The sequence below is a fragment of the Sprattus sprattus genome (assembly GCF_963457725.1).
Source record: "Sprattus sprattus genome assembly, chromosome: 15".
NCBI lineage: Eukaryota > Metazoa > Chordata > Actinopteri > Clupeiformes > Clupeidae > Sprattus > Sprattus sprattus.
The window spans coordinates 19,902,182-19,928,981 of NC_137913.1; the positions used below are offsets into that span (position 1 = coordinate 19,902,182).

Genomic DNA, 26,800 nt, shown 5'->3' on the forward strand with positions numbered 1-26,800 from the left:
AAGCTGCAGCCATCCCTCGGAGAGCACCTGGTGTGAATTTCGAGTTTGTTGAAGCATACGTTGAAAAGGAAATTAGATTAGTATGGTTGTTCCGTATTGGAATGGAAAGCATAAATGCTAAGGGTTAATGTATTACAGTATAGTAAATCAGTATAATCTATCTTAAATGACATCCAATACGCTGTGAAGCCGATCTGTGAACTTGGCGGATGGCAATATGGGTTGCTAATTGGGAGAATGCAGGATCCTCATGCTGCATAATTGATCATCCATCTTTTCACAGAGCTTGAAAAAATATTACCACTTCTACAATATGAGGAAGGAAAAAGTATTTTCACCATTTTCTTTAGCACCATAGGAAACCAGCCAGCATGCTCTATAAAGTTGTTGACAATGAACACCAGGGAGTTGTCCCAGGGTGTGAACTAGCATTTTCCACCTAAAAAGCTATGTCACCATATATTGCAATTGCCCTAGCCAGATGCTCTTCCTGTTGAAAATACAACATCTAATCTGAAGAACTTCAGAAGAGTTTACATCAAAGAACGGATATCACACACTGACTATTCAGTGCTTTCTCTATTGTACTTGGGTGACCAATCCAACACACGAGGCCCTGAATAATCACTTAACATAGTTAACATAGATCACTTGTGTGCATAGATCTTGGTGGACATTCTCCAGTGTAAATTAATAGGCATGGAAACCCATTATGATTACATTGTGTTACTCTGCTTTTCCCTTGATGGAAAAATAACAGTTTTAAATGTTTTCTTCTTTGGGGCTGTTTTGATGAAAGATTCTCTCAACTGTATGATGCCATAAATGACCTTGAGATATACATGCTCTCTCATGTCATGCTTGCCCTTGTTTTAGCGCCTGCAGTGGTTTCAGTACCCTACTGTTGCAACTTGGCAGTCAGTAAGGCTAGTTGTTCAGTTGCCACAGTGCTTACAAATGACTTGCTGCAGAGCAAAGCAAAGGGGTGTAGCTTTGGTTAGGTTCAGAGAATATCCCCAAAAAATGTTTGATAGGGATGACAGTAGCATTGGGATTCAGTCAGACATCTGGACAGTTGCCAAAAGAATTGCTGAGCCCAGGCCTGCACAATTGTCTGTCGATTACTTAATGGACACTTAATCCCTGGTCTGTTTAATCATAATTCCTTCATAGGGTCATTGTACTTAAGGAAGCTTTAGCCATGTGCAATAATCATAGTTTACATGAGCTAATTGATGTTTTCATAATGCATCTTTTGAAGTCATAATGCATCTTTTGGTGAGGACAAAGTATACACATGTGTATAATATTTCTACTTAGTGTGGCATATATCTGCTTATATTACATAATTACACATTTCTTCCTGCGCTAAAGCAGTGCCTGCTTTGAGTGCACTTCACATTCATCCTATTTCTACCAGAGGCGTCTCTACATAAGGGGCCAGTGGAGCCTAGCCCCACCATCAGATAGAGCTGTGGAGCAGTGCACAACATAGTCAATAATTCAATTTTCTGTCTAACGACAGTCTGTGTAACTATTATAACATATAACTATTTCTCCAGTCTTAGAGCACCCTCCCTATGGGGACCATGGGGACGGCCCCTCAGCCTTTGTTAAACCAAGTCAGCAGTTGAAAACACTGTGCGCATGTTCAATAATGAGCTGTAGGGCACGATGATGTAGGCCAATGTTAGTCATCACAGTTATGCTAGCTTCTACTTAAGCTACCAAGGCAATGTAATGAGTCAAGTCGACAATAAAAGCTTAGTAACCTGGCATTAGAGCTAAAATTAAAGATTTAACGTTTGGGACCACACAACCCAGAGGATTTCAACATCATTCGGTCTGGAAAGGACTAAAAACGCTTCTTCAATCTTGAGTGGTTCAAAAGAAAGACATGGCACTGCTAGAGTCTCTGTAAAAAAACATAATCACTACACCAATACTGCTCGCTGCTGAGTCAGAAAGCAGCTTCTCAATGCTGAAAAGGACCAATACATTTACACACAATACCATGGAGGACCAGAGATTAAATGCACTTGCTATCCTATCAATTGGTAATGAATTTTTTCAGCGATTGGTGGAATTTAACAGAAACGATATTGACAAGTTTGACCAGGTGAAAGATGAATGTGCATCTTTTCTTTGAACGTCACTGGTTTATGCCGCCTGTAGTTTAAGGCCTGGAAAGGCCTGATTGTATTCTCTTTCACAACTCCTGCACAGTGTTAAGTTAATGTGTGCATTTGTAATTCCATTGATAATGTGTGTTTGTGCTTGAACACACTGAGAGAGTAGGTTTGTGTGTAGTATCACTGACGAGTCGGATGCTGCCAACAGAGTTTATAGTGGCCAACCAGGATTTCTGTTCCAGAGACACCACTGCTTTCACACCTTTTGATCCTATGTTACCCCTCTCTAAGGTACCTTTCATTCATTCAGATCACTGAATGACAAGAATTTCTCTCTGATACAGAGTGGCAAAATAGCTTCACTGCCTGCTGCTAAGAGGTATAAGGCTCCACTGCCTGTTGCTAAGAGGTATAAGGCTTCTACAATCGGATTCTTGGCTCAAAGTTTAGAAGTGTCTGACCTCATAAGGGTTTAGTTTGCTGGTTGTATAAAACAAGATTCTGTATCAATGCCAGGGGCATGGCTACTCAATTCATATGCCTTTTAACTTTTGAGATCAACGCCGTTGAAGGCTAAGACTTGCAAAGTGAAACATTTTATTATGGCGAGAGGGCAAATACTACTTCCTAAGTGCTGCTAGGCGATGCACATGCCCCCAAATGGAGGTGACATGCTAGTTTTGTTATTTTGATATCTATCATCTAATGCCACACCTCCGTTTAACATAATAACTAACACTTTACACTTCAATGTCTCATTGTGGTGTTTTGATGTCTTAAGTTTTGTGTCTTACACCTTTTTTCAATTAGTCCCTGCACTTTAGTCTCACACAGATTGTGTTCTTGTTCTTAGCAGATGCTGAAAGCTGTTCTTAACACTGAGGTGTTATCGCAGATAAGGGACCCCGAGTTCATTTTAATTGAATCACTCTATAATGTGGCAAATTGTCTTTAACAGAGAACCAGTTGGGAGAACTGATTGCAGCTAAGATTACAACTCATTGTGTGTACAGACTCCACAGCCAACAGTATCTTGGGAAAGGTATATCTTTGTACAAGCAGGGGCATGTTTTCCTACCAGATACAGAACAGAGATACAATATTTAAAAAAACAATTTTGGATATTGTTAATCAGCATAATTCACATCCCCTTACTGTTCCAAATGTACATTTACAGATTTAATCTGACATGGCAGGTGCTAGGTTGATCACTCTAGACATTAAATCTTAACCACAATGTTCCTGAATTACAGAGGAACAACTTTTAGAATGTGTGTACCAGTGTTACTGTGTAGGCAGCAGGCAGCAGATGTTAAGCCATCTTCATTCCATTTTAAAGCTTTTGGTCAACTGTTCCCACTGTTGTTGCGTGAAAAGAAAAATCTATTTCAAATACAGCCCCTGATATACTTGGGGTGAAAGGTGAACTCGAGAATACGCAGTGCAAGTGGAAGATGCTTTCAATTTCCCAGACTGCCATCATGATTACTTCAGAATTGAAAACGAATTACCAGTCCTCCAGAACAATGGTGATATTGTCGGTTAAAATAAGACCTCCCCTCTTTCTGTCACTGGTCCTAATTGATTGGAAATCTCTTGTTCAATTATGGATGAATGTATTGACGTATCCTGAAATTAGCATTATTGACAGACATGTGATTAAGGCTTATCCCTGAGCCATCTGCTAATCTCCCGGTTATTATCATCGATGGTACCTCTCAGATTTTCAGTTACCAGTGGACCTGAATGTCCAGTGGGAGACAAGATCCCAGATCAAAGCAACATACATTTCTATGGCAGTGTCAACATTGATTTATTTCGACTAGTGTCAAACACTGGAGCATACTAGCGAATCTAAAACAGCGCATAGTCCAAAAACATGTGCAAACAAAGAAAGAAAAAAAGACGACACATGCACAGACGTCTACTACCGTGTTAATGAACGATCAAACTAATAAAGTAGACTAATGATTAGCAAAACATGACTCTAGCCTAAAAAGAAACAACAACAACAAAAACAAAGCAAGACTGGTGGTCACTGTTGAAGGCCTTTGAATAGACTCCTATCCTCTGTTGACAAATTCAAGGGCATTGCAAAGCTTATCTGTGGATTGTGATTCATCTGCCAGGTCGGTAAATAAGAGATGCTATCAGATGCTCAGCATGGCATTGAGGGCCAATGTCCTAATCAATAAAATCCAATTCTTCATAGATCCCTGCGCCCGATTAGCCGCCCCTAAACCAATATACAATTCGGCTGTCCATTACTGGCCAACGACAAAGCATGGATTTATCTGTGGTTATGAGTTTGATGCCGATATAAAAATGGTTATGCAGCTGGCAAGGTGAGAACACTCTCGAAGGCTCTTTTAATAATGCTCGAGGCCTCCAGATCTTTGCATCACCTTGGCAACACAACAGGGAGAAAAGGTCCAGCAATCATGAAAGAACATAGTGAAGCAAGCCTGATGAGAGGCCGAGCCACTGACCAGAACTCCGACAGTTCTCATATTTAAACTAAACTGGCTGTATTTTGAGAGCTGAGGCTGCTGGTGGTAACGGCAGGAGCAATCAGCAAAAACGGCAATTAAAGATGCACCGGTGTGAACAGCATGCGTGGTGCTTAAGAAACTAAGGGTCAGATATACTACCAGCCACTGCCACTACTTCCTGTATTTTGCTGTTGTAAAATATTGACAGGGTGGAGAGACAAGTGAATGCAACTAATCACCACTGGCAGAAGGAAACGGTGCTTTGCAACTTACCACTTGTCTAAACTGAGCAACATAGATATCCTGCAACAGTTCCTGCTGCTTGGACAAGTGTCAGAGAGCAGTGAAGGAGGTAGAAAGATCATTCTTAATGTGACTGAAATGTGAATTGGGACTTTAAATGCTACAGTGCTAATGAAAACATGTCTAATGAAAACCTGTTCGAAACGTTTGAAGTACGACAGCATTTATGTACCATACCAAACCATCAAAGTGACTGTTGAATTAACTGAAATGGCTATGGCTCTGTTATTTCTAGTTGAGACTTTCATCTCATCTCTTTTTTTCTTATCCACCCAAACCTTGCATCCCTGTCTATTTTCTTCCTGTTGTTTTCGATTTGTGATGAGGGATCCATTTTGTTCTGTCCATGGCACTAATTAAGAGATGTCCAACTCACCCATGCTGTTAACATGGTGAGAGAAAATGGGAGAGTCATTTTTGATACATACAGTGTGGAGCCAAATAAGGTTATTTTTGCTCCTTCGTGACACTGGCTCACAGTAGGTCATGTGTCTAATGAGATTGGCTGTGAACAGCACTTTAGAGCTAGGCAAGGTCTGCTTTTAAAAATATATTTTTGATGAGATTACAGGTCATTGCTGGTAATCATCAGAAAAACATCTACGTAGTTAGTCACCAGTTGTAATAGAGTTAAAAATAACCAGCATAAAAAATTGAACTAGTGGGGACAAACAAATCGAAGGCTTCCTCTCTCAAACTGTTATTCCGCACAGTGCCGAAATAATCAAAGTTGTGACTTTTCATTTCCACATTATCAGTCAGAAAACAATTTCACAGCACAGCAATCACAAAATAATGAACTTCCTGAAGCAATTAAGCACCCTTTCCTACCGAGGAGTCTAACTGAATACAAGACAGAGCTGCTTTCCGGTGCCGCCTAATCAGAGCACATTTTAGCTGAGGTGTTGGATTAGCCTTGCGTGTTTTCTTTCAATTTTTTTTTCCTTCTTCCTGAAAATCCCTACAGGAAATAGGACCCAAATCTTCTAATCAGTGCAACACTCTCCATGCTTTGACATTCCCTCAACAGGGCTGAATTTGATTAGGCAGGACCACCTTTTGTTCTGGGCTCAGAGAGATAACAATTCATCTGAGACTGTCAATATGGTTTTAATGCACACAAAATCAGCTCAACACACATTGAATTTCTCTGAATTTGCGCGGATCATGCTCAGAATTCAATCCCCAAGTAAGTTGAATCTCAAGCAGGCTGTGTGGTCTATTGAATGTTGGGAAGGGTGGGATTTTGGTGGTGTTGCTATGAGCTGAATAAAAATGTTGCTCCTTTTTAAATTCACATCTGCTTGTTCCATGGTTTGACCTGAAAGCATCATCAGTTGAGTGTAATACACAAAGACACAGACACACAGAGACACACACACACACAAACACAAATCCACACATAGTCTCTCTCTATGCTAAAGTGCTGCTGCTGTGTGTGTGTGTGTGTCTGTGTGTGTGTGTATGCGTGTGCGTGTGCGTGTGCGTGTGCGTGTGCGTATGCGTGTGCGTGTGCGTGTGCGTATGCGTGTGCGTGTGTGTGTGCGTGTGTGTGTGTGTGTGTGTGTGTGCATGCACCTGCATGTGATTTTATGCAGCCTCCTCCTAACTCGGCATGACAATCCCTCACCTGTGCTCTCGTCCATGTACTCCTGGGATGAGTGCTGGTTCTGATGCACCCACTCCCCATTGCACTTGAAGAAGATCTGCAGGGCGGGCACCGCTCGGCACTTCAGCTTCACCGGGTTGCTCTTGATGATGTAGGCATCCTCGGGCTCCAACAGGAAGTGGGGCAGTGTGCTCTGGGCGTCAGGGCTGGTGTCACCCGAGACCGCTGGAACACAAAAAGCCAGTCAGAACCGTTGAACGGCTTGTGAACTTGCAAATGAGATGTTACCACAATCAACTTTTGCTTTACAGCCAGCAGGATCTCAATTACAGTTGTTAGGAGTGAAAGTAACAAGGTTCATCATCTGCTGTTGAGAAACGTGGCATCATTCGGAGGCTGCCTATCTTCCCTTATGTGGTTTTCAAACAAAATTACACTTTTCTGGAAAATCTTCAGAGAATAAAGAATGAGCCTGGAAGATTACAGTGTTTTTTGTGCACGTGGATCAAAATAAATCGGAGTGAACTGCAGATAAATGAAATACGTTAGCTTGAAGTGCCGGTGTTGTGGTGTCTGACTGCACCAACTGAGGCTTTGAATGCATCTCATCTCAACCGCAATTTAATCCTTTACTCACATCTCGGGGTTGTCAGCACCTTAGGTGCAGACTTTCTCAGCGCAAGTGCAAAATGAACAGGATTTTTCCCCCCCCACAGTAGTCCTTTGCTCAGCTGCCAACAACTATGTTGCCTCATTTAGAACGTAATACCTAGGACATCAGCTGAGGATATATCATTGCTCCTGCTAAATCCATGGGGAAACCACTACGCTCTTCACAGGGTTTCTGATAAATACAGCGGGTGAAGGAGACTATTCCCTTAATTCTGGGGATTCATGCGAGAATAACACCCAGGCCCATAAAGCTTTCTGTAAAGTGTTTGATATGGCTAAGCCACACAGATCTGCAGAGAAAACCCATGAAAGTCATTATAGCTAACCATCAAATCCAATTTTGTCCACTGCAAATCGAATTGACCAGCTCCTCTCTTCTGCCTCCCACATTTGTGTCATGTTAAATGGGTATAATAATTGGACGAACACGCACAGCGCGGGGGACACACACGCACAAAAACATGTGGACAACCAGTTTTGTTACCGCAGAAGAGATGAGGGACTGCCAACTGCACTTGCACTGTGCTTTTAAAAACACATTTACTGAAAATCTGCAACAAAATCTTGAAAGTGAAAAAGAAGTGTTCATTTCTCTATAATACATTTAAATAAGCTGTGCTGTGCAGAGTCACTTTTTAATACAATTAAAAATAATGAAGGCTCTAAATTCCTTTGAAACCAAATGACATTAAGGTGTTAAATTGCTTTGATTTTTTTCCAGTCTCTTTTTCCACGAATGGCACTATAAACCAAAGGCCACAAACATTACTTAAAACAAAAAAATTAACTCAATGGAGCCCTCTTCATAGTGTTTGTCTCCAAGAAGGCCTTGAAGTTCAGTGCAGTGTTCAGTGCATTAGAATGGCATTTCTCACGTGGTAGCAAGAACACTGCAGCATTTAGAAACCTCACAACCCTGGCACAAATGAGCCAATGAAACGGTGCCCTTTTTGAGCTGTCAACTCACAATAAATCTGTCAATGTGTCATCCGCCGTAACATTTCATTAAAGAGGGAAGAGCGAGCAGGAATCAGTGGAAATAAATGAATGAGAGACAAAGTTGTACTGGATAAAAGTGAAAAGGCTTCATGCGCCAAATATTATTTTCGATATGCACAGGAGATGGAACACCAAAGGTCTGCAACCTGTGGAAATTATTTCTGTCTCATCACCATGCTGTTGAAAATTAGGGGGTCATTTTAGCTGCCATATGTCATCGAATTCAGGCACGGAAGACTGTGATGGGTTTTAATATCCTTTTAAGGGTATTGTGAATTCCAATGCTAACCACAATGCTCAACTGCGTGAATAAAATGGATCTAATAAAATTGTATTTGATTGACTTAAGTTCCTGGTGTTTTATTGCCATTTTTAACACAAAAGCAATCCTTTGGTACACAGAAGCACAATAGTGCTGAAGCTAACTGCAGTATCCTAACCAATGGCATAATCCAGAATAAGCACTTAATGAATTACAAGAGAATGGGTGGTCTTCCACTAATAGACCTGGAGATACTTTTTTGATGAACTGGAGTTCACGTTCTCAAACCGTCACCAACGAGCTCATTAGAGGCTATTTCATAATGCTGATACACTTGCTGCAGTCAAAGGTAATGGATAATTGAAACAAGGTGACAATCCACGCTCCATAAACCCTCTCCACACCCCCACCTCTTCTCGGCGCCTCTCATGATAGATGCTCATAAATATGGGTCTTAATGAATCCAATGAACGCACTGCCAATAAGTCACTTAAATTCTCATTACGCCGCCTAATTTTACAAAGCATGTTAATGGTTCTCGCGGCCACGTGTCAAGCCCGTGTGTTGTCCTCTTAAAAAAGCACTGGGTGGGCAAAGGGTAAAAGATCACAAGAACCTCTGCCCTGCACTTAAGTGGGAGAGTGAGGCCCCCAGGGCAGAGCTCGAATCATCAATCATCTCTTCTTATCTTTTCTGCAGCACAGAATGTGGCACAGTATATCTATATCTGGGGCAGGGAAGGGATATCTGAAATGGCTTTGAACAGCTATTGAAAGAGAGGCTGTGTGTGTAGAGCTCGTAGCAAATTGAGTTGTGTAAACATTCAGAATTTCATTGAAATTCTTCTTTTTTTTCGTAGGGAAAGTGTTTTCAGAGGGATGAGCGTGTATTGGGAAAGTTGTCACTTTGGTGCACAGAGGTGTATTTCATGAATCCCTTCATGTGGTGTAGTGACAGATCCTCCGACTGTGATATGCTTTTCTTTTTTGTGAGGGTGCACCACCACCATCTACAGAAGGAGACTGTAGAGGGTTTGCAGAGAAGTTTTCAGAGGTTTTACAGTCTGTCTCTTTTGACAGACTGCCACGACAACCCTAACTGTCAGCAATACCGTTTTATCAGTTTACTCCAATCAAAGGTAATGGACAGCAACGTAAATGGGCTACTGGGAGAAGATGACACTTAGCTCCTTATCCACAGGCAGCCACTGTCCTTTTTCGGTTACTCGGCACTATTTCACCACGGCTCAAAACACAAAGTCCTTTAAACCGCCTGCTTTATTTTCACACCCATCATATCCCAGGGGCTTTACTTTTTTATATATATTTATTTTTTTCCTGCTCTTCCTCCCAAGCTCAGCTTCTGCTCTGAGACAGATGGAGGAGAGGAGAGTGTACAGTGCATGGTGAGAGGGAGAGCGGGGGGCTTTACATGGCGAGCGCCCGTTTGGATTTCATCAGGCCCGGGCTCCGTTTGAAAGCTGCAATGTCAGGAAATGTCAGGCTAATCCCGCCGCTGAGGTGAGAGGACTAGCTGGGAGCCGGGGCGTGCGGTTGAGTTAGTCTGCGCTCTCCATTTCTCTTCAAGACCTCTGTGTGAACTCCTCAGGCAAAACAGCGTGGAGCACTCACAAGCGTGCAGACTTTTTTCGCATATATACACACACACACTCACATAACACACATACACACTCATTCATGCCCACATACACAAAATGCACACAAACCAGGAGGCAGCGACAATACTGTGTCCACATGCATCACATACAAATGATGAAGTACGCAAACATACCCATCAAAGATGCTGCAGAAGAATATTGTGCTGTGACTTTTTGATTGATTTGCACCTAACATATAACTCCACTGGTAGACACGGGAAGAGGCGTTTCGTGGGTTGTGGAAACCCTGGAATGCTTTTCAGAGCAAATGAAATGTGCTATTATTTGCCTCTGAATAATAATCCAGTCCACATCCGCTGTGGGGTGATATTTTCTTAACCACTAAAGCGATAATAGTTTCAAAGCCTACAGGCGCAGCTAGAGGCATTCTCAGATAATACCAGGCACCAGCAGCTGTCTGGCTTTAAATAAAACAGAAATATGAGGTCATTATTTTCCAAACAAAGGACTGATTGCACAAAAATCTATCGCTGAGAGCGTTTTATTATTTGACTGCTCTGCTATTTTAACAATAGATGCAAGAAAATATTATTTTGGTTTCCTTGAACAATCGAAATATTTAAAAAACAAATCGCCGTTTACGCATTTTGTGTTGATGTATATAGATATAAAGATAAAATGTCTCTTCACACACCTAGCTTTCAATCTACCAAATGTTTTTGAAGTAAAAACAAGAGGAGGCAGAGTTCAGAAGCTGCAGGCTGCACCGCACGTTAAGTCGTACCGCACACTTTGTATGATCACATAGCTGTGGCGGCTCCAAAGGACTTCATCCACAGAGCAAAACTATCCCCCCAATTATCCAGACACTTTGATTTATTAATAATGTGAGTAAACACCACAAAGGCAGTAAGCCTCATGGCGCCGTTTATGGATACCACAGATTATGCGCCTCTCATTATCGCCATCACAGGCCGTTGGATTGCTACTGTAACATGTGATGTCTCCAGACTCGTCCCCCAATAACACCCAAAAGTCATTGCGTGAGTTTGAAGGGAACGGCGAAAAGCTGTGCAAGCTTCTTCTTCTGTTCAGATTAGGGCCAAGCTCGCTCTAACCGGTCACACAGTTTTCACAGAGAGATTTCATTTTCCACACTTCAACCTCTATTGAGTTACACGGTATTGTTGCTGGAAATCAATACAGCAGACGTAGTCCTGCTTTCAGAAAGAAAAAAAAGCGTCCCTTTCAAAACCGAATCTACAGATATGGCCAGACCTTGGCGAACAAAAAAAAACATACTTTAGACATGCTGCATTCAATTTAGAGATGATGCCACCTGAAGTGGTGTAAGAACTACAATCCCCTTCCTCCACCTAGCCAAGCCTTTTCTCTCCTCACACAGAGGTTTATCTCCAAGGAGCCACCCAATTACATGGCAGATGGATCCAAGCTCGGGAAACCTGTAAAACTCCTAGTCAGAGACCAGGTTTTCGGAATAATTACAGCCTATAGATCAGGTGCCTTGTCAGTTACGCGGGCGTGCTGTCGAGTCTGCACTTTACTCAAGAGGCCATAAGCAGCTACAGTGCCGGCTGATTGACACAGACAGGCTTTGTCGGTTATTGACATACTACCTCTGTGCTCTTCCCGGAGGGGATTGAAATTCTTCCATTAGACTCTGGCCAGGAAGCTGCCAGCACTGAGTGATCTACTCCCATTCCCCGTGTAGGTTCTTTTCTAAAGCCATCTTAAGCCTCCCATTGTCCTTGCCCCAAAAGTCCTAGAAGCTTTTTTTGGGTTGTGTTGGGTGGAGTAGTGGTGATGGTGGGGGTGGAGGACTGAGAGTGAGAGAGGAAGGGTTTCAACAATCGAAGCCGACATGCAACGGTAAGCTCTGGAGAGAGGAGGGCTTCGGCTACACTTCCAGCCAGCTCAGCACCTGGGACCAGCCAGTTCCTCAGCTCTGATGTCTCCACACTCTCTGTTTCACACACACACACACACACACACACACACAATCACGCCCACACACACTCTCTCACACATACACTCTCACACTCTTTCACACACACTCTCACACACATACTTGCACACGTACTCACGCACACACATACACACACATACTCACGCTCACAAGGCATGCCCCTGGAAGCTTGGCTTTCATTATGGGTGTCTTTTCCTCTTATCAGCAGCATTAGTCCTCAGATAGACTCCTGTGACAGCTGGAGGGGGACTTCATTTTTTTCTGTCTCTCTCTTTCTCTCTTTTTCTCTCTCCCTCCTCCCTGATTTACCCTAGATGGCTCATGCAACTATCTTGACAGTCCTTTCCGAATGGCTACAGACAGCAATCAGTCAGCAGAGTGCCACTGATACCGCCTAACGACCGAGGGATTGGCCAACTTCGCAGTGTCATCAGAAACAGCCCATTGTTTATTCTGTTTTTATTAAATACATCAAGGCATAGCCTACACGTCACTGCATAGCTGTGAAACTTAACACCCGGCCCTCTCATTCAGACCACTGCAAACTACTGATCATTACAGTTTTTCTCAGCATATGGTACCAGCAATTACACAAACAGATGGATACATATATTCACTGTGGGAAACAGTGCATAGATCTCTTAACACCCAAGCTACAATGCATCTAATAAACTGACAGGGAATGCATCTCAATGGATTGAGCTTGTAATTACAGTCAAGCTATACCATAAAATAATATACTGAGGGACATCTGTCTTGTTGTCTATGCTATATCTAAACAGAAAACCAAAGCAAAAACCCTGCTATGTTCCATGAAAAGCTATTTTAAGAGTGAGTAATGTGAAATGTTTTACTGTGAAATAGCACCGCTGAGGATTAAAGCAAAGCAGCCATGACTGACAGAAGTCGTTTCTGATGCAAATTTCTGTAATGAGACTGAATCCTCGCTGAACCTCATTACACAATTCATTTCTTTCTCCTACGAGAATGTCTCTGTCTCCTGTGAGATCATTTAACTTTTCACCGCTGTACCACAGTTGCACAGTCACAAGACTGTTGAAACAATCAGACCTTTCTGCACTTCCCTCATCAGATGTGTTAAACATCTGATGAAATAGCATGCTGTTTTTTTCCTATTGATCGCCCTTCCCTTTCGGATGAGTGGAGGTTCAGCAGGTCTCTGGCTTTGTCTTTGTCATGTGATGCGCTCTTCTACTCCCAGCAGCATAGAGCTGCTGAGGAAAGAAACAGGAATAAAGTTGCTTAGGATAGGCTGCAAAATACCACACAAACGGCACCCAATGTCCTTTTTCTATGAGCCTCATGTTCATTTCAATGCTGTTTCTTTTGCAAACAGCCTACAAGGACACTTCACTGCCTCACACTACCCTTTGAATTGATATCTATTTAATGTGTTCAAAAGGAATCTTTACAGTTCAACACTACATGAAAGCAATTTTGTCCTTAAGGCTGACATGCTTGCCAGGGGCATTGCAGCATCACTCTTACAGCCCCGCCCCCCCCCAACTCACTACTCAAGCCCAGAGGAAGTCATTTCTAACTCCTTGGCAACACCCTGTTGGGTTGGCTGTGGCCAGAAGGTTCAGCTGCACTCCATGTAGCAAGAACAGGGGCCAGCGGTGTGGGTTGATTAAAGCACCTCTCTGTGGACTAGCTGTATACACAGACGCCTTCCAATGGGAAATGTCACTTTATTATTTACCGACCACAGTCTTCATATTACAGCCTGTATTAAATGGGGGGAACTTTGAGGCTTTTTTTTGGACAATGGCACTGGCACAAGCATTATTATTGTTTTAGCTGATGTTTTTTTTATTTCCTGACTTAAAAAACTGGCAGATTTGCCCCCAGGTTAGGCTTTGGTTGATCTAGTGAAAGTAAATAAGATTTGTTTTCCACCCCCCCTCTCATTTGTATTCCTTCGTTCGTGATACACAAGCCTTGGGGCTGCGTTTCCAAATGGCAGCGTACAAGGCATTACTGGTTGGCTGCAGCAGGTTGACACAGCAACGATGGCACTGAGAAGTGCATACATATCCAGTGGCTCCACTATGTATTCATCGCCACAAAGAGGTAATCAGTCTTAGTGAGGGAAACTAAGCCCTTTCCCAAACAATACGGATTATTCAGGTTTTCTGTACATAAAAACACAGGAAAGACAAACTGGGTCTTGGCAGTTTAACTCAACCAACAGCTTCATCCACTCGCTTCCCAATCACACACACACACACACACACACTTCCGTGCCATTGGAACGCCCACTCACTCCATGGGGGCAAAAAAAAAAACAGAGCACAAACTTAAATGCCCCCCACTCTTCACTATTTTTATGACTCTTATATATGCCAGCAATATACTAGTGAGAAAAAGGGGGGAAATCTCCACCCTGGGCCAGCGGTTGCAGGGTAAATAAAGTCTCCAAAGACAAAGAGCCTTGTCACTGAAGCTGGTATATTTACAAGTGGGGAGAGCAGGGATATTGAAGGGGCAGGGTGATATTCCAGGCAAATGACCCATCAACTCGAGGCAAACATTGATAAATCTAGTTTAATGGCCCACTGCAAGGTATCTAGCCTGCTACAGTGTATGTGAGTTCAAATAGTTGTTGAAGTAGCAAGAATTTCCAGTGGTTTTGTGGGGGGTTGGGGACTCTGAACATATTAGTTATGGGCCCCCACAGTAATATTAAAATAAAGACTAAAAACCTAATATTTTATTCCGTAACCCAATTACAGTGTTTTAATGCTTTCCACAAAGGAAATCTAGAGCAGCAAAGTGCAGAGTTTTCCTCACATATTAAATGCCATTATATAAAAATGGCAAAAGAAGCCTCGTGTTGACTCTGACTGTGAGTGGAATACAAAGAAGCTTTGCCATTTATTTCCCCTTTCTTTTCTTTGCGTAATGAAAAGGAAACAGGAAACAGGAGGATTTCTGCGGCACAGGCACTCTTGTAGCCCTCGCTGCTGTAAATCCACTAAAGCGTGACAAAATCAAACACGCTGGCTCGGGCCCGTGAAAAGGGTTAGCGCTGAATTAATTCACATCTGGCCACCCAAAGTTGAGGTGTTTTTGTATGTCAATTAAAATCTCATTCCAAACATTGCTTTAGAGCTGTTAAGTTCAATAACCGATTTAATCAATAACAGTGAAAATGTTCATGTTAAATAATGTTAAAGTATTACAGTGCTAAACGCGACTAGCGGGGAACCTGTTAACATTTCAGTAAAGTGTAAGGCTCCATTTCCCTTCACAGCCATCCAATCATCTGCTGCCATTTTGGCTCTCTGTCGTCCCGACCTCCCCCCAAAGAGGCAATGTTAACATGTAATTTGGGTCTTAGCTGTGATACTTTGAAAGAGAAGGGGAAGGCAAGAGAACCGCTGCTCCCCTGTGATCTCATTAAATGCTCCACGACAACAGTGTTCTCCTCAGGCAGGGCCTGTGTGAGATGGACACACAAAACAAACAGAGACCACCAGACAGCAGCAAAAAAAAAAGAAATATTTTTAAACCATGTAATGCTACACCTTTGGGTCAAACGGGCGTAAGAAAATGATTTCCCCCATAAAGCATGAAAACATCAAACCCTCAACCAGAGAACCTTTGGCTGCAAGTTCCATTAGGGACACTGCCTTAAATCACCGGCAGTGTTAAGAGAAAAATATAAATGTATAAATAAGGGGTAAAGCGAAGCACACTAGTCTTTTTAATCTGAAATTATATGCGTTATTTTGTAGAATTGTACAATGACTTATTCTGCAAAACATCTGAAGACACCCGACTTTGTGAAAATCCTCTTGGACAAGCTGCTGTCTAGTTCTGTGCACTGATGACCGCTGATGAAGGCAGCCCGCATATGTACTAATTTGCAAAATGGTGGCGCAAATAAAGATGAAAGTGATGGAAATGATAATCCTAAACACACGGGACTGGAAACTCGGCATCTGCTATCTGCTGAGCAAAAAAAGCTGACACCAATCCCGATTCATTGCTGGATTTCTGAAATCCTTAATTATCCAAGAGTCCTTTGTGAGTTTATTAGATTCTGCAGACGCCGCCCGAGAAGTATCTCACAGTGGTGAACGAGTAGAGAGTGTGGCACAAGCAAAGGTCAGTGTCTTAATACAGGAAGAGCAAGGCAAGTGATACCAAATACCAACACCATCAATCACCTGCAGAAAAGTGAGCATCTGTCAACCATGGCTAGGTTGGATGCAAAGCGTGTTTTTCAAACAAAGTGATGGACCCAATCACTACATGGTTCATATGCATCGTGAGTCTAGTTCCAGTCATCCATTATAACAGCTTGTACTCTGAGGAGGCAACAACTCCTCTGATTAATGAGTGGGTGTGGGTGTAAATGAGTGAGGTATTGAAACACTGCACCACATCTGAAAATGGCTCCAAACAAAGGTTTCTTCCATTAATTATGCAATTTGTTAATTTGAATATTAAATACAGTAAATAATGTATGTGGACATTTTTTATATACATTGACATGCTTTCAGTCGAAATGTTTCCCTTCTTTTTCAAAAGAAAGAGCTAACCACTGTTGTTTATGTTTTGCCACTATGAGACAAGCCTATAGCTTCCATCATGTCTTACTATCTTTATTGCGTTATTCACAAGCATTGAAGTTCAAACTCACCTGTGCAATCAGGTCCTCCATATTTGAGGGAGTCGCATATCACAGTGCACCAGAGCACAAGAGGGTTGCTTTATGAAATATTACAATGTGGTGATAGTTCGGAATACATTAAAATTGACAGACAGATTTTTTTTGTGGTGATAGTGTGCAGTCATAACAGTGTTTTAAGGCAAAATGACATCTGCAACATTGAACAGATTGGGAATGTGAGACTAGTGGTTGTGGGGGAGGATTTTTGCTGTAGTTTTGAGAAGAACTGTGGGCAGTCTTAAGTGTGCAGCCCGAGTGTGTGTTGGTGGAGGCGATTTTTAAAGGGATAACAGATGTTTTCTGCGATCGATCGTCGACACGGGTTCGTGTCATCTCTCATATTCTTCAGAAAGCACATGCGGCTATGGCGGAGCAGAGGCGGGAGCAGGAAAAAGGTAGCAATCGAACAGATACCATCTGCTCGGTTAGATCATGATGTACTGGGTGCACAGTCCAAGAGCACAGAGCCCAGAGTGCATCATAACCCAGGGCTGCACGAGTTACATCTTTACATACTCTGCTCCCATCGATTCAAACAGAAATCTAGATGGATGTCAGTAAAACATTCCATGAAATGGATTAGAACACCCAACCAAGCATCCAGAGACAATTATGGCACCACTCTTGAATGATGAACTAATTTTCTTCTTTTTTTTCTTTCTCAAACTGAGAGCCAAGGAGCAGGCTAAATGCAGGTGGTAGAAGGAAGGAAACTAGGCTGTTTCTCTACAGGATGATGTCCATAGGTGGCTATGAGAGAAAGGGCAGAAACTGAATGAGTACTAATGATAATTAGTGAAATAACTAAGCTGTTGGGAACTTTTCAATGAGATGATGAATAGTCAAACCTCATGACACATTCCCCCTCTGCAACACTTGCCAGCTAGCAATGAGCAATTTAGTAACGTCAACACATGCTACTAATGTGTATGTCTTACTGAGATAAACAGGAAACAGCATGAACAAACTTTTGTCATGAAGAATGGCTCAAGGCAGGCATTCAAGTCTCGTGTTTGCACCAATCTATTCATGTGTGTAGTCAATGCTCATGCCCCCTCCCCAAAGCCACCACTCTAATTAGTCACATGCACTCCCACCCCACCTCTTTTTTACAACCAAATTACAAGCTGAGTGGAGCGCCCGGCCATTATTTCTTCATTCTTTTTGTAGCACTTGCACACCCACATACATGCACACAGTGCACCTGCAATGCACACCAATTCTCACACTTTACCATATGTTCCTACATTTTTCACAATACCTTCAATGTGCTTTTGAAATTTCTCAACTAAACGATGTTTGTGAAATGGAATATTTTCCATAATTATGAAGGAAGACTATACATTTTGTGGGATGACATAAAAATAGCTGTGAAACCTTTAGGGTTGACATGGTCTACATGGTTTACATCTATACAGTATAACCTCATGATCTACATCATGGTAATTAGACACTACATTTGACATATGCTATTTATGACTTGAATGTTTTCTGCTATGACAAGCCACTGCAACACTACTGTCAAGTGGAAATAACCAACTAATCAAAAATGAAAATTAGCAATGACTTGTGATCTACACCCTGCCATATTGTGGACTGTTTCAAATCATTAATACATTAATAAATGTGTTATTTTAGTATAAGTACTGAAATATAAATTCCAATTTAAACGCTGCTTGGTGCATTATATGGTTCAGCTTAAGAACCTTGCACTTAAGAGTATGATCAACCCAGAATATGTACGTACATATGTACATACATCACACAACTCTAGACATTTTACAGACTGCCATCATTCCACAGATTATGGCACTACATTTCCTTGAACCCTATCACCTTCCCTGCAGCTAATGGCAAATAATCATTGATAATTGGCAGCCAGCAGCCTTTTACAAAACGAGAAGTGATTAATGCTAATTAGCACCGGATGAAAAGTGTGCGCATTCATGCGATTGACCTTCCCTTGTCTTCTAACCTCCCTCTCCCACCCCATCCCAACCCGACCTCCTCCCTGCCCCCACATCCACCAATGCCCCGAGCAACGTGAGACACTCACGCATGCGGAAGTGCTCCCTCCCCACAGCTTTGCCCCTGGCCCAGCTTTACAGATGCAATCGAATATGCTCTTTCAAAAAGAGAGCTGGCTGGCTGGCTGGATGGCTGACTGGCTAGCTGCTGCCACCCTAAAAGACGCACACTCTGTGAGTTTGGAAAGAAAAAGAGAAAGAAGAGAGCAAGAGAGAAAGAGACGAAAAAGCTGACGAGAGGTGCTAGCCACAAAGCCTCTTTCTCACAAGGCTCATGATCTCTTCACATTTATATCTCGCCCCTCCTCCCTCTCTCTCTGTTCTGTGGAGGGATGTGTGGAGTCAGCATACCCTTAAGGGTGGGAGAGAGAGAGATGGGCACCGCGGTGGTAAGACATGCCAAGACCATTTCAAGGCTGGACAACGGACTGCTTATTAAGCAGTTATTGTTTTATAATGATGTTCAAAATCCATGATAAATAACTCACACTGTAGAAAGTTTACTTTATATTCGGAGTTTATGGAGTAGCTGAAACGCACGTTGTGATAAGTTGACCTGCCAATTTGAGCTATTAATTAGCTGAACATAGTTAACCTTAAAAAGAGCCTTCTATTCGTCAAAAAAAAAAACATAGAACACTGAAATAAAAGCTACAGCCCACAAGCAGCACAGATTCTTATGGTGTAGAGTTTAAGGAAACGACATCTATTCAAGTCAGCACAGGGGGTTCAAGCTGGCCTTGAGATAAAGAAAGGAAACACAGAGACAAAAAAACACAGAGATCTGTCTCCTTATCAGTAAAGTAAAATCAGCGTAAACCTTCAGATTGTCAGAAACCGAGCTACATCCAACTCGTCCTTGACCTTCATGCTTTTCAGTGAATTTGTGATGACTGCTTTTCAAAGCAACAGCTTTTCAGACATGGCATTGTAAAATCTTGTATCTCTCTTTATCTGAAGTATCTTACATACTAGCCAACCAAGCAGTTTAGCCTGATGTAAGACTGGTCAACTCAGCCACACAGTAGCCCTAGCTCACCCTCAAGAAGAGACAGCCCTGGGTCTGCTAACTCCCCCAATTACAACATCTGAATTTCCTCATCTATCAGCAAATACTATTTGCACACCAAAAACAAAACAACTTGTTTCGTCAATCGTCTGTATTGTGGAAAAGTAAAGGGTATAGCACAGGAAGGTAGACTGTTAATTTACACTTTAAGAGAGACCCTTAGAAGAAAACTAATGATTTTCAATGGCAGTCTCATCAGGCTACCCACAAGAAAGGCTCAAGCCCAGCATGCTTGGCTCACTCACTCTCTATATATCACAGTGGCCTTCTCTGTCTGATGGGAATTAATTAGACTCTCTCTCTCTCATAGCAAAACACAATGAAATAAGCACAAGCAAACTCCAGTCAGCATCTACACAAATGAATAAAACAATATGCTGTTATCTCCTTTTTGTCTGAGATGTTCCACTTCACCGAGAATATGCTGACTCCTTCAAATGTGTGGGTTCAGGACTGGTGAAAAGGCGTTCATTTTCGTCGGCAGTCAAAGTCCCACAACAATATTCTGGAATTTTCATGAAGATGAATTTCCCGTAATGCATCCTGACAACTACTAATGAATAAAATAACACACGCACGCACACAAGAGTGAGTCGGCAAGAGTGAGTTTTTTTCATCTCACAAAAATATCACAGCAATTCATGGGTATATTATTTTGAACCACAAGACATTATTTGGGGCAGTGCTTGAATGAATCAATCCATGGAGTTATCAATTTAAAAAAAATCCATTCATGTCTTCCAGTAGGTAGTGGTAATTACGATGAAATGCACACACTAATACCCGCTTTGTAATGTGGGTCAGTCTCACCTTGTGCTCTTTGTCCAAGGACAGTGCTAGGACACACACGTCAGAGAAAGCTTTCTTTGGGACACAGATCTTGCCCATGCTGCACTTTAGAGCACAAATCAATGCTGATTGGAAGGGACAGACTGCTTGACGCTGTCAATAGTTGTCTCAGGGTGCAGCGTTTCGCCACATCTCCCCCCTGCCGGAGACACGCGTCTGCAGGGGCACAGATTGGCAGCCGAGGGGCACTCTTCACAAACAACCAGGCCGGCGTCTGGACAAGAGGATTGAGGAGTCAGGGCATATTAGTGCTTGGGGAACTTCCCTACAAAACCACCAACACAGAGAAGAAAAAGGCCTACACACAGTGAGGCACTGTGTCTTCTGCGCGCCAGTTTCTATCTGTTTCGACCAAAACCAAACTACATTTCCTGTTGCTGATTTCGCTGTGAAATTTACATATGACAGAGACGAAATTCCATTCTTGCACTGCAGCTGTCTGCGTAGCAAGTGGAAGACAGCAGTTGAAGTGACACAGCAAAGATCACGGTCTAAAACGGAGGTTTGACACAACAGGCCCTTTTGAAGCCAAAACAGCGTAACAATGTAACGGCGTAACACCGTTGAAAATACCCAGGCATCTGGTTAGCGAGAAGTGGTGAGGACCTGCAGAGCAGAGTACATTATTAAATGTAATGAATGTCAGCGCATTCTGTCACCTGATACATCTGGTGCCAATTATATTGACAGGCCGAGACTCTCCCAGTACTCAATGCACTGAGGAGCGCTTCCTTCAGCCCTCCTGACATCTGCCTCATTATCCGCCAGAAAAAGAAGACACAAAAAAAAGAGAGAATGAGAGAGAAAAAAAAAATGTGAAAAGCAGGTTAGCAGACGTGTACATGCCCTGGGCCTTTCGCCTTTTCCGGAGGTTTCCAGGGAAGAGCTGGGACAGCGCTCATTTCTGCAAATCTCTGCTCACCTCTCTCACCCTTAAGCTATTATTGATGATGTGGAGGCCGAGCAGAATGTAAATATCAGGTCCAAGGGAATGGACATTTAAAAGTCATATTTAATTACACCGTTATACAATTGGTATGCAACAGGCGTCTCTCATCAGCCTTTTTTCTTTGTCCTTCGTTGCAATTTCTTACATGGCAAATGCCTTGAGAGAAATATTTATTTTAAATGAATAGGACTGATTTTAAGAGCCGTTCGTGAAGAATGTTCACATATCGCTGCTAAAAAAGACCCAAATCATTTAAATAGTTAATGAAGCCGGAGGCCAGTGTGAGGGGAAAAGGTTTGGACAATAATGAATACTATATTGAATAATGTAAAAAGTGAAGAGAGTGGAGAAAAATATTTCATCTTTTTTTTTCTGCGCCTTTAAGGTCTCACACTGACGGACAGAATTGCCATGCATAATTTAACTAATTTTAAAGGGCAGACATCCCTTTGACAATTTGTGGACTGTACCGGGTGTCATCAGTGCCCTATCTTTGAAGATCACTTCAGTGCCGCTTTCCAGGTTCTTAAGCCCTGATACCGTACTTAAGGGCGATAGCATCTCATAGTCATTGATTTAATGTCATTTAAGCACAAGGCTGATTTATGTATAGGTTAAGAGAATTTCAATGGAAATGGGGGCATAGATGAGGCTATCCCATCCAAGACTTTTAAAATGACCCCGCCTGACTGCAGTGAAACAATGATGGTGAATAAAAAAATGCCGCTGCCTGGATTTCGTTATAATTTCTGTTAGTGCCTATGTAGTGTTAATGACTATGTAGTGTTAGTGCATTCATTATATCTGGGGCATCTAACATTCACCTGACACAGAGCTTAGTTGAATTCATAAGCTTGCAAGTTTATTGAGCACTTCAATTTGCAGCTAACCCTACCAGCTCCACCAACCTCACCAAAGGTCCGTCTCTTTTCTTCGCTACGTCATTTCAATCTGTTTCAAAATAAAAGTCTCTTCACACTTCATGTGCTACACATACTGTGTAACAAATATGCTTTTCAAGCTGATAGTCAGTTTGATAGAATTGATGATTTTATTGGAAATCTGTAGTTCAAAGGAGTGATTCTGTGTTACAAATTAAAAAGATGCTATTAAACAATAGTATTTTAATTAAAATATACTCCCTTTCTGCTGATTCTACCTTCATTCTGTTATTTTACATTTAACTATTCATTATTGCATGTCAGAAACAGAACAGGAAAAAAAGTGTTTAATCAAATTGTGCCATAACTTAGTTAACTTTTCAAAATCGATTTATAGCACTACACATTTCTTACAATTATACACTGGAGGCTTTCAATTCAGGGCCATACATTTAGAATTCAATTTTCTAATGATTAATTTAACAATGCCCATTTAACAATTGGAATCATTTTCACAGGAAAAGTGTGAATCATGCATTTTCTCACACTATTCAACAGTGAGATATCAATATCAGTACAAGGAAAACAAACTATGCGGATGCAGTGGTACTATTGATATTATACAACTTCTGTTTTTCCAGCAGAATGGTAATATTACATTTATAGTATCTGGCCTGTGGCAATGCTCAAAATTGTTGAGAAAACTGCAGTCGGATCACAACCTGCCATTTGATTCAAAGCAAAAAGCACATTGGGGGAATAACCCTATTCAACAATTTTACAGATTGCCGTTGGCAAACACCAAGAAACAGGCCACTTTCAGAACGATCATGCAGATAGAAATCAGGTAAAATATGCCTTCCCTGGTTTGGATGCTACCACAACATCAGGTATGACATGCTTTAATGATTATTGACAATGTTACATTATTATTATTATGAAGAAAATGGTAGAGTGTGTATAAGGTAACCAAAGTCACCTGCTCTTTTACGCCATGGTAGCTTTCAAATACTATCTAGGGATACAGGGCCAGTCCATCTTCTACATTACCACAGGAGCCTCCCCCTGGCTGCTACCCTACAGTCATGTGTTGCCAACCAACCAAGGCTAGATGGACAACTGAGTCGACTGAGCCTGAGAGTTATGTAAAGTAGACGCACGCCCTGGTTATTGTAGACCAGTCGCTGGAGACACATTATGGTCTTTTCATGCAGATTTGGCAGCAGAATGTGAACATGTGCACAATCAATGAACACAATGCTAAAATGTCTATCTCTGTGTGTGTGTGTGTGCTTGTGTGTGTAAACATTATTATGAATAGAAATGAAATACTCACCTACAAAATGAAACATGTCCATGTCAATGAAAGAAAAGAAAAAGAAAAAGGAACCATTAGTGGAGTATAACGTAGAGTCAGTACATGCACATGCTTACAATTGTAGACATGCACCAAGCAGGCTAGAGTACAAACATGATCAAAACAGCTCTTCACACAGCACTGTTGTACCTTTACGCACAATTCTGTGATACCAGCAGTACAACTATTTTAAACTTCTCAGATAATCAATCAATGTCAGCACTGGAGAGCATTGTCAAAGCTTGACAGCCCAGTCCCTGGATGCTGAGATACCAGTTGACTTTGAATCCAGATTTCAGGGCATTGCGCACAGTGGGTGGACAGATATATTGTGACAAGATTGCATCACAAACTGTTGCAGCGCATTACAGTATACGGCATGGCCACGGAGACTAACCGAGAATGTCACTACAAGGTGAAATGATGAGGAGGGAGTTCTGGTATGGGGGCTTCATTATGGCAGCAGGGCCCCCAGTGTCTCAAACAAGGTTCTACCAGCCTCATCATCTGCCATGACGGGATGTTGTTCGTGTTGGTGCCCTGTCCAGGTACAACAAGATGCTCTTTGGCACCACTGTGGCGACTGGTGCAAGATGGGGGGCTGTGGCTGCTTCTGCCTTTGCTTCAGAAGCATCCCAATTAAGCGGTTTCACCTGCTCCCGGGGGGAGGAGGCAGACTCCCATCTGTCAGAGTTAAGGTCTGCCTCTGTCAAGTCAGCTGCCAAAGATGACATGTGGGAAGACCTCTTAGAGCCTCCTAAAAGGCTTGTGTTTCAATAAACATTACAATTTTCAAATACACACGTTCCACTGACAGCATTTAGAAGAAAAAAGAAAAGAAAAAAAGAGGGGGGGGGGGGGGGGGGGAAGACAGACAGGAAGGGGAAGGACTGTCCTGTTCTGTCAACATCAGATGGAAAAAACGAAATGTGTCTGTAGGAGCTCTTTTCATTATTGTACCAGGAATGGTGATGGTGAAACTCTGTGCCATTCAGTGAAAGCATGGTGGCACTTGAAACAGAATTGTATTAGAGCAATTTAGATGGAACTCCATTTAACAATGATTTATCGTTCCGGGAAGACAGACAAATGGGATGTTTTTTTATTATTATTTTAGACGGAAAAAAAATAAAAGCACACCCTTCAAATTCTGAGTAAATCTTGCTGGAAAACAAACCCCTTTCCCAAAGCACTAATGCTACATTGTGTTTATGTGACACAAGACAATTATATTTAAAGACAATGTAAGAAAAGAAAAAAGCTAAACTACACAAAATCACACAAACACAGCAGACATTATTGTTTCTACAGCAGTTCCCAATTTCAGGCCATGTATGCTGTTAGTACACATCAACTGTGTATAAAAATGAGTGAAACAACTCTGTGTCCAGGTTCATGGGTTTTTAAAATAGTTCTCAGGTAGGGCTGGAGACATGACATTACTGGCATGAGGCCGGTCCCAAGGGGTTGTCCAACAAATCTGTTCGGTGGCACAATGATGTATGAGTTCCCATTTTGCTCCCTTTCCTTGCAGCGCTTAGGAGCAGGTGTGCTGATCAGTGCCACTTGATCTGTCAGTTAGATGGGTAAAAATAGCCCCAAAGATTGAGAGGAGAGACCAGGGCTCCCAAGACTGGGCTTCTGAAATTAAACTGACATTGAAAGCAGCCTTAATGGATTTTGACCTCAGTAATTAGCTTCTTCAGGCTTCACTTCTTCAAGGTCAACGGAACACAGGTAGACCTTCAGCACTCCAACAATTCTAGAACGTCTGACTGAAAATGGAAGGCACTCACTCAGACGAGAACCACCTCAGACCTCGAAGGAGACTTTCTTGGATAATCCACTTATTTCTTTGCATTTAGAGTGTCCTTCCGACTTTATTTGCTATTTCATACATGTTAGGACATACAACTTTAACCTGCATTTGATGTTGAACTTCCAATTCAACTTCCAGTGCACGCAGGGAGAGTGTACTTTTATTGCAAGAGCAGAATGAGATACTAAAGTGAGACATATGTTTTATTAGGTAAATGGTAATGTTGGTCCCTTGGCAACAATTTCCAACATCTGAGCTGTTACTATTTATTATTCATTCCCATGGCCCATCATTGTAAGCGCCGCTGCAGAAACAATGGCCCACAATGGCCCTCTTCAAGGAAAACACCTGGGGAAGTAACAAATGTGGCCCTGGAGATATGTGAAGTCTCGGGTAGAGGCAGCGAGAGATGAAGAGTGGAGACACAGAGACCACCCTGCTGACTTCTTCCTCCTCAGCCAAGCGGGTCACACAAAGGGCTTGATATCAGCACTCCGGATGGATGCTCCAGTCCACTGGGCAATTACAACACAACCAATTCTCACCCTGATACTCTTTCCCCACTGCTTTTCTTCATGCTATAAGTGATGAAGGGGAGAGTAAGATATGCCCATGGACAAAAAATGTATGCTGTACAGGTAAAGAGAGGGAGAGGAGAAATTGTGTGAAGTAAAGGTGGCAAAAATACCTCACATAGCTGGTCTTTTCCCCCCTCATCTCGCATGCAATGCAGGCTAAACATTGCTATTGTTATTGGAACCTTGTGATGCTTAAGTGTGAATGAAATTTCACAGTCATATTCCATACCTTGGGTTTTAAAAAGTCTTACGGACAGGGGCTTATGCTGGAGAGTCAGGCAGTTGTGTTGATCGGGTTTGTCAAAATAATGATGCCCCTTGTTACCGTACTGTAGAGGACAAGGGCCCCATTACCCCTCAGTCCTATCACTGAGCTTTGTCTCTTGGCAACAAGTCACGAGACTGTGAAAAACAATGCCCAGCACCTCGCCTCATCTTGATAGAGCTAAAAACTATGATGCCCACACACAAAAGTCAGCATGCTATTCCTGCTGG

At 42.2% G+C, this 26,800-nt stretch overlaps 1 protein-coding gene across 1 annotated transcript in view; it reads right to left on the reverse strand.

Moving 5' to 3' along the window:
• unc5db (unc-5 netrin receptor Db) overlaps nt 1–26,800 on the reverse strand; it is a gene marked incomplete at both ends in the record, with an annotated part of 102,690 nt that overhangs the window by 37,676 nt on the left and 38,214 nt on the right. The window contains one exon of the mRNA XM_080852956.1: nt 6,558–6,761. Coding sequence (XP_080709082.1) covers nt 6,558–6,761 — 204 coding nt within the window. The remainder of the gene's footprint in view (nt 1–6,557; nt 6,762–26,800) is intronic.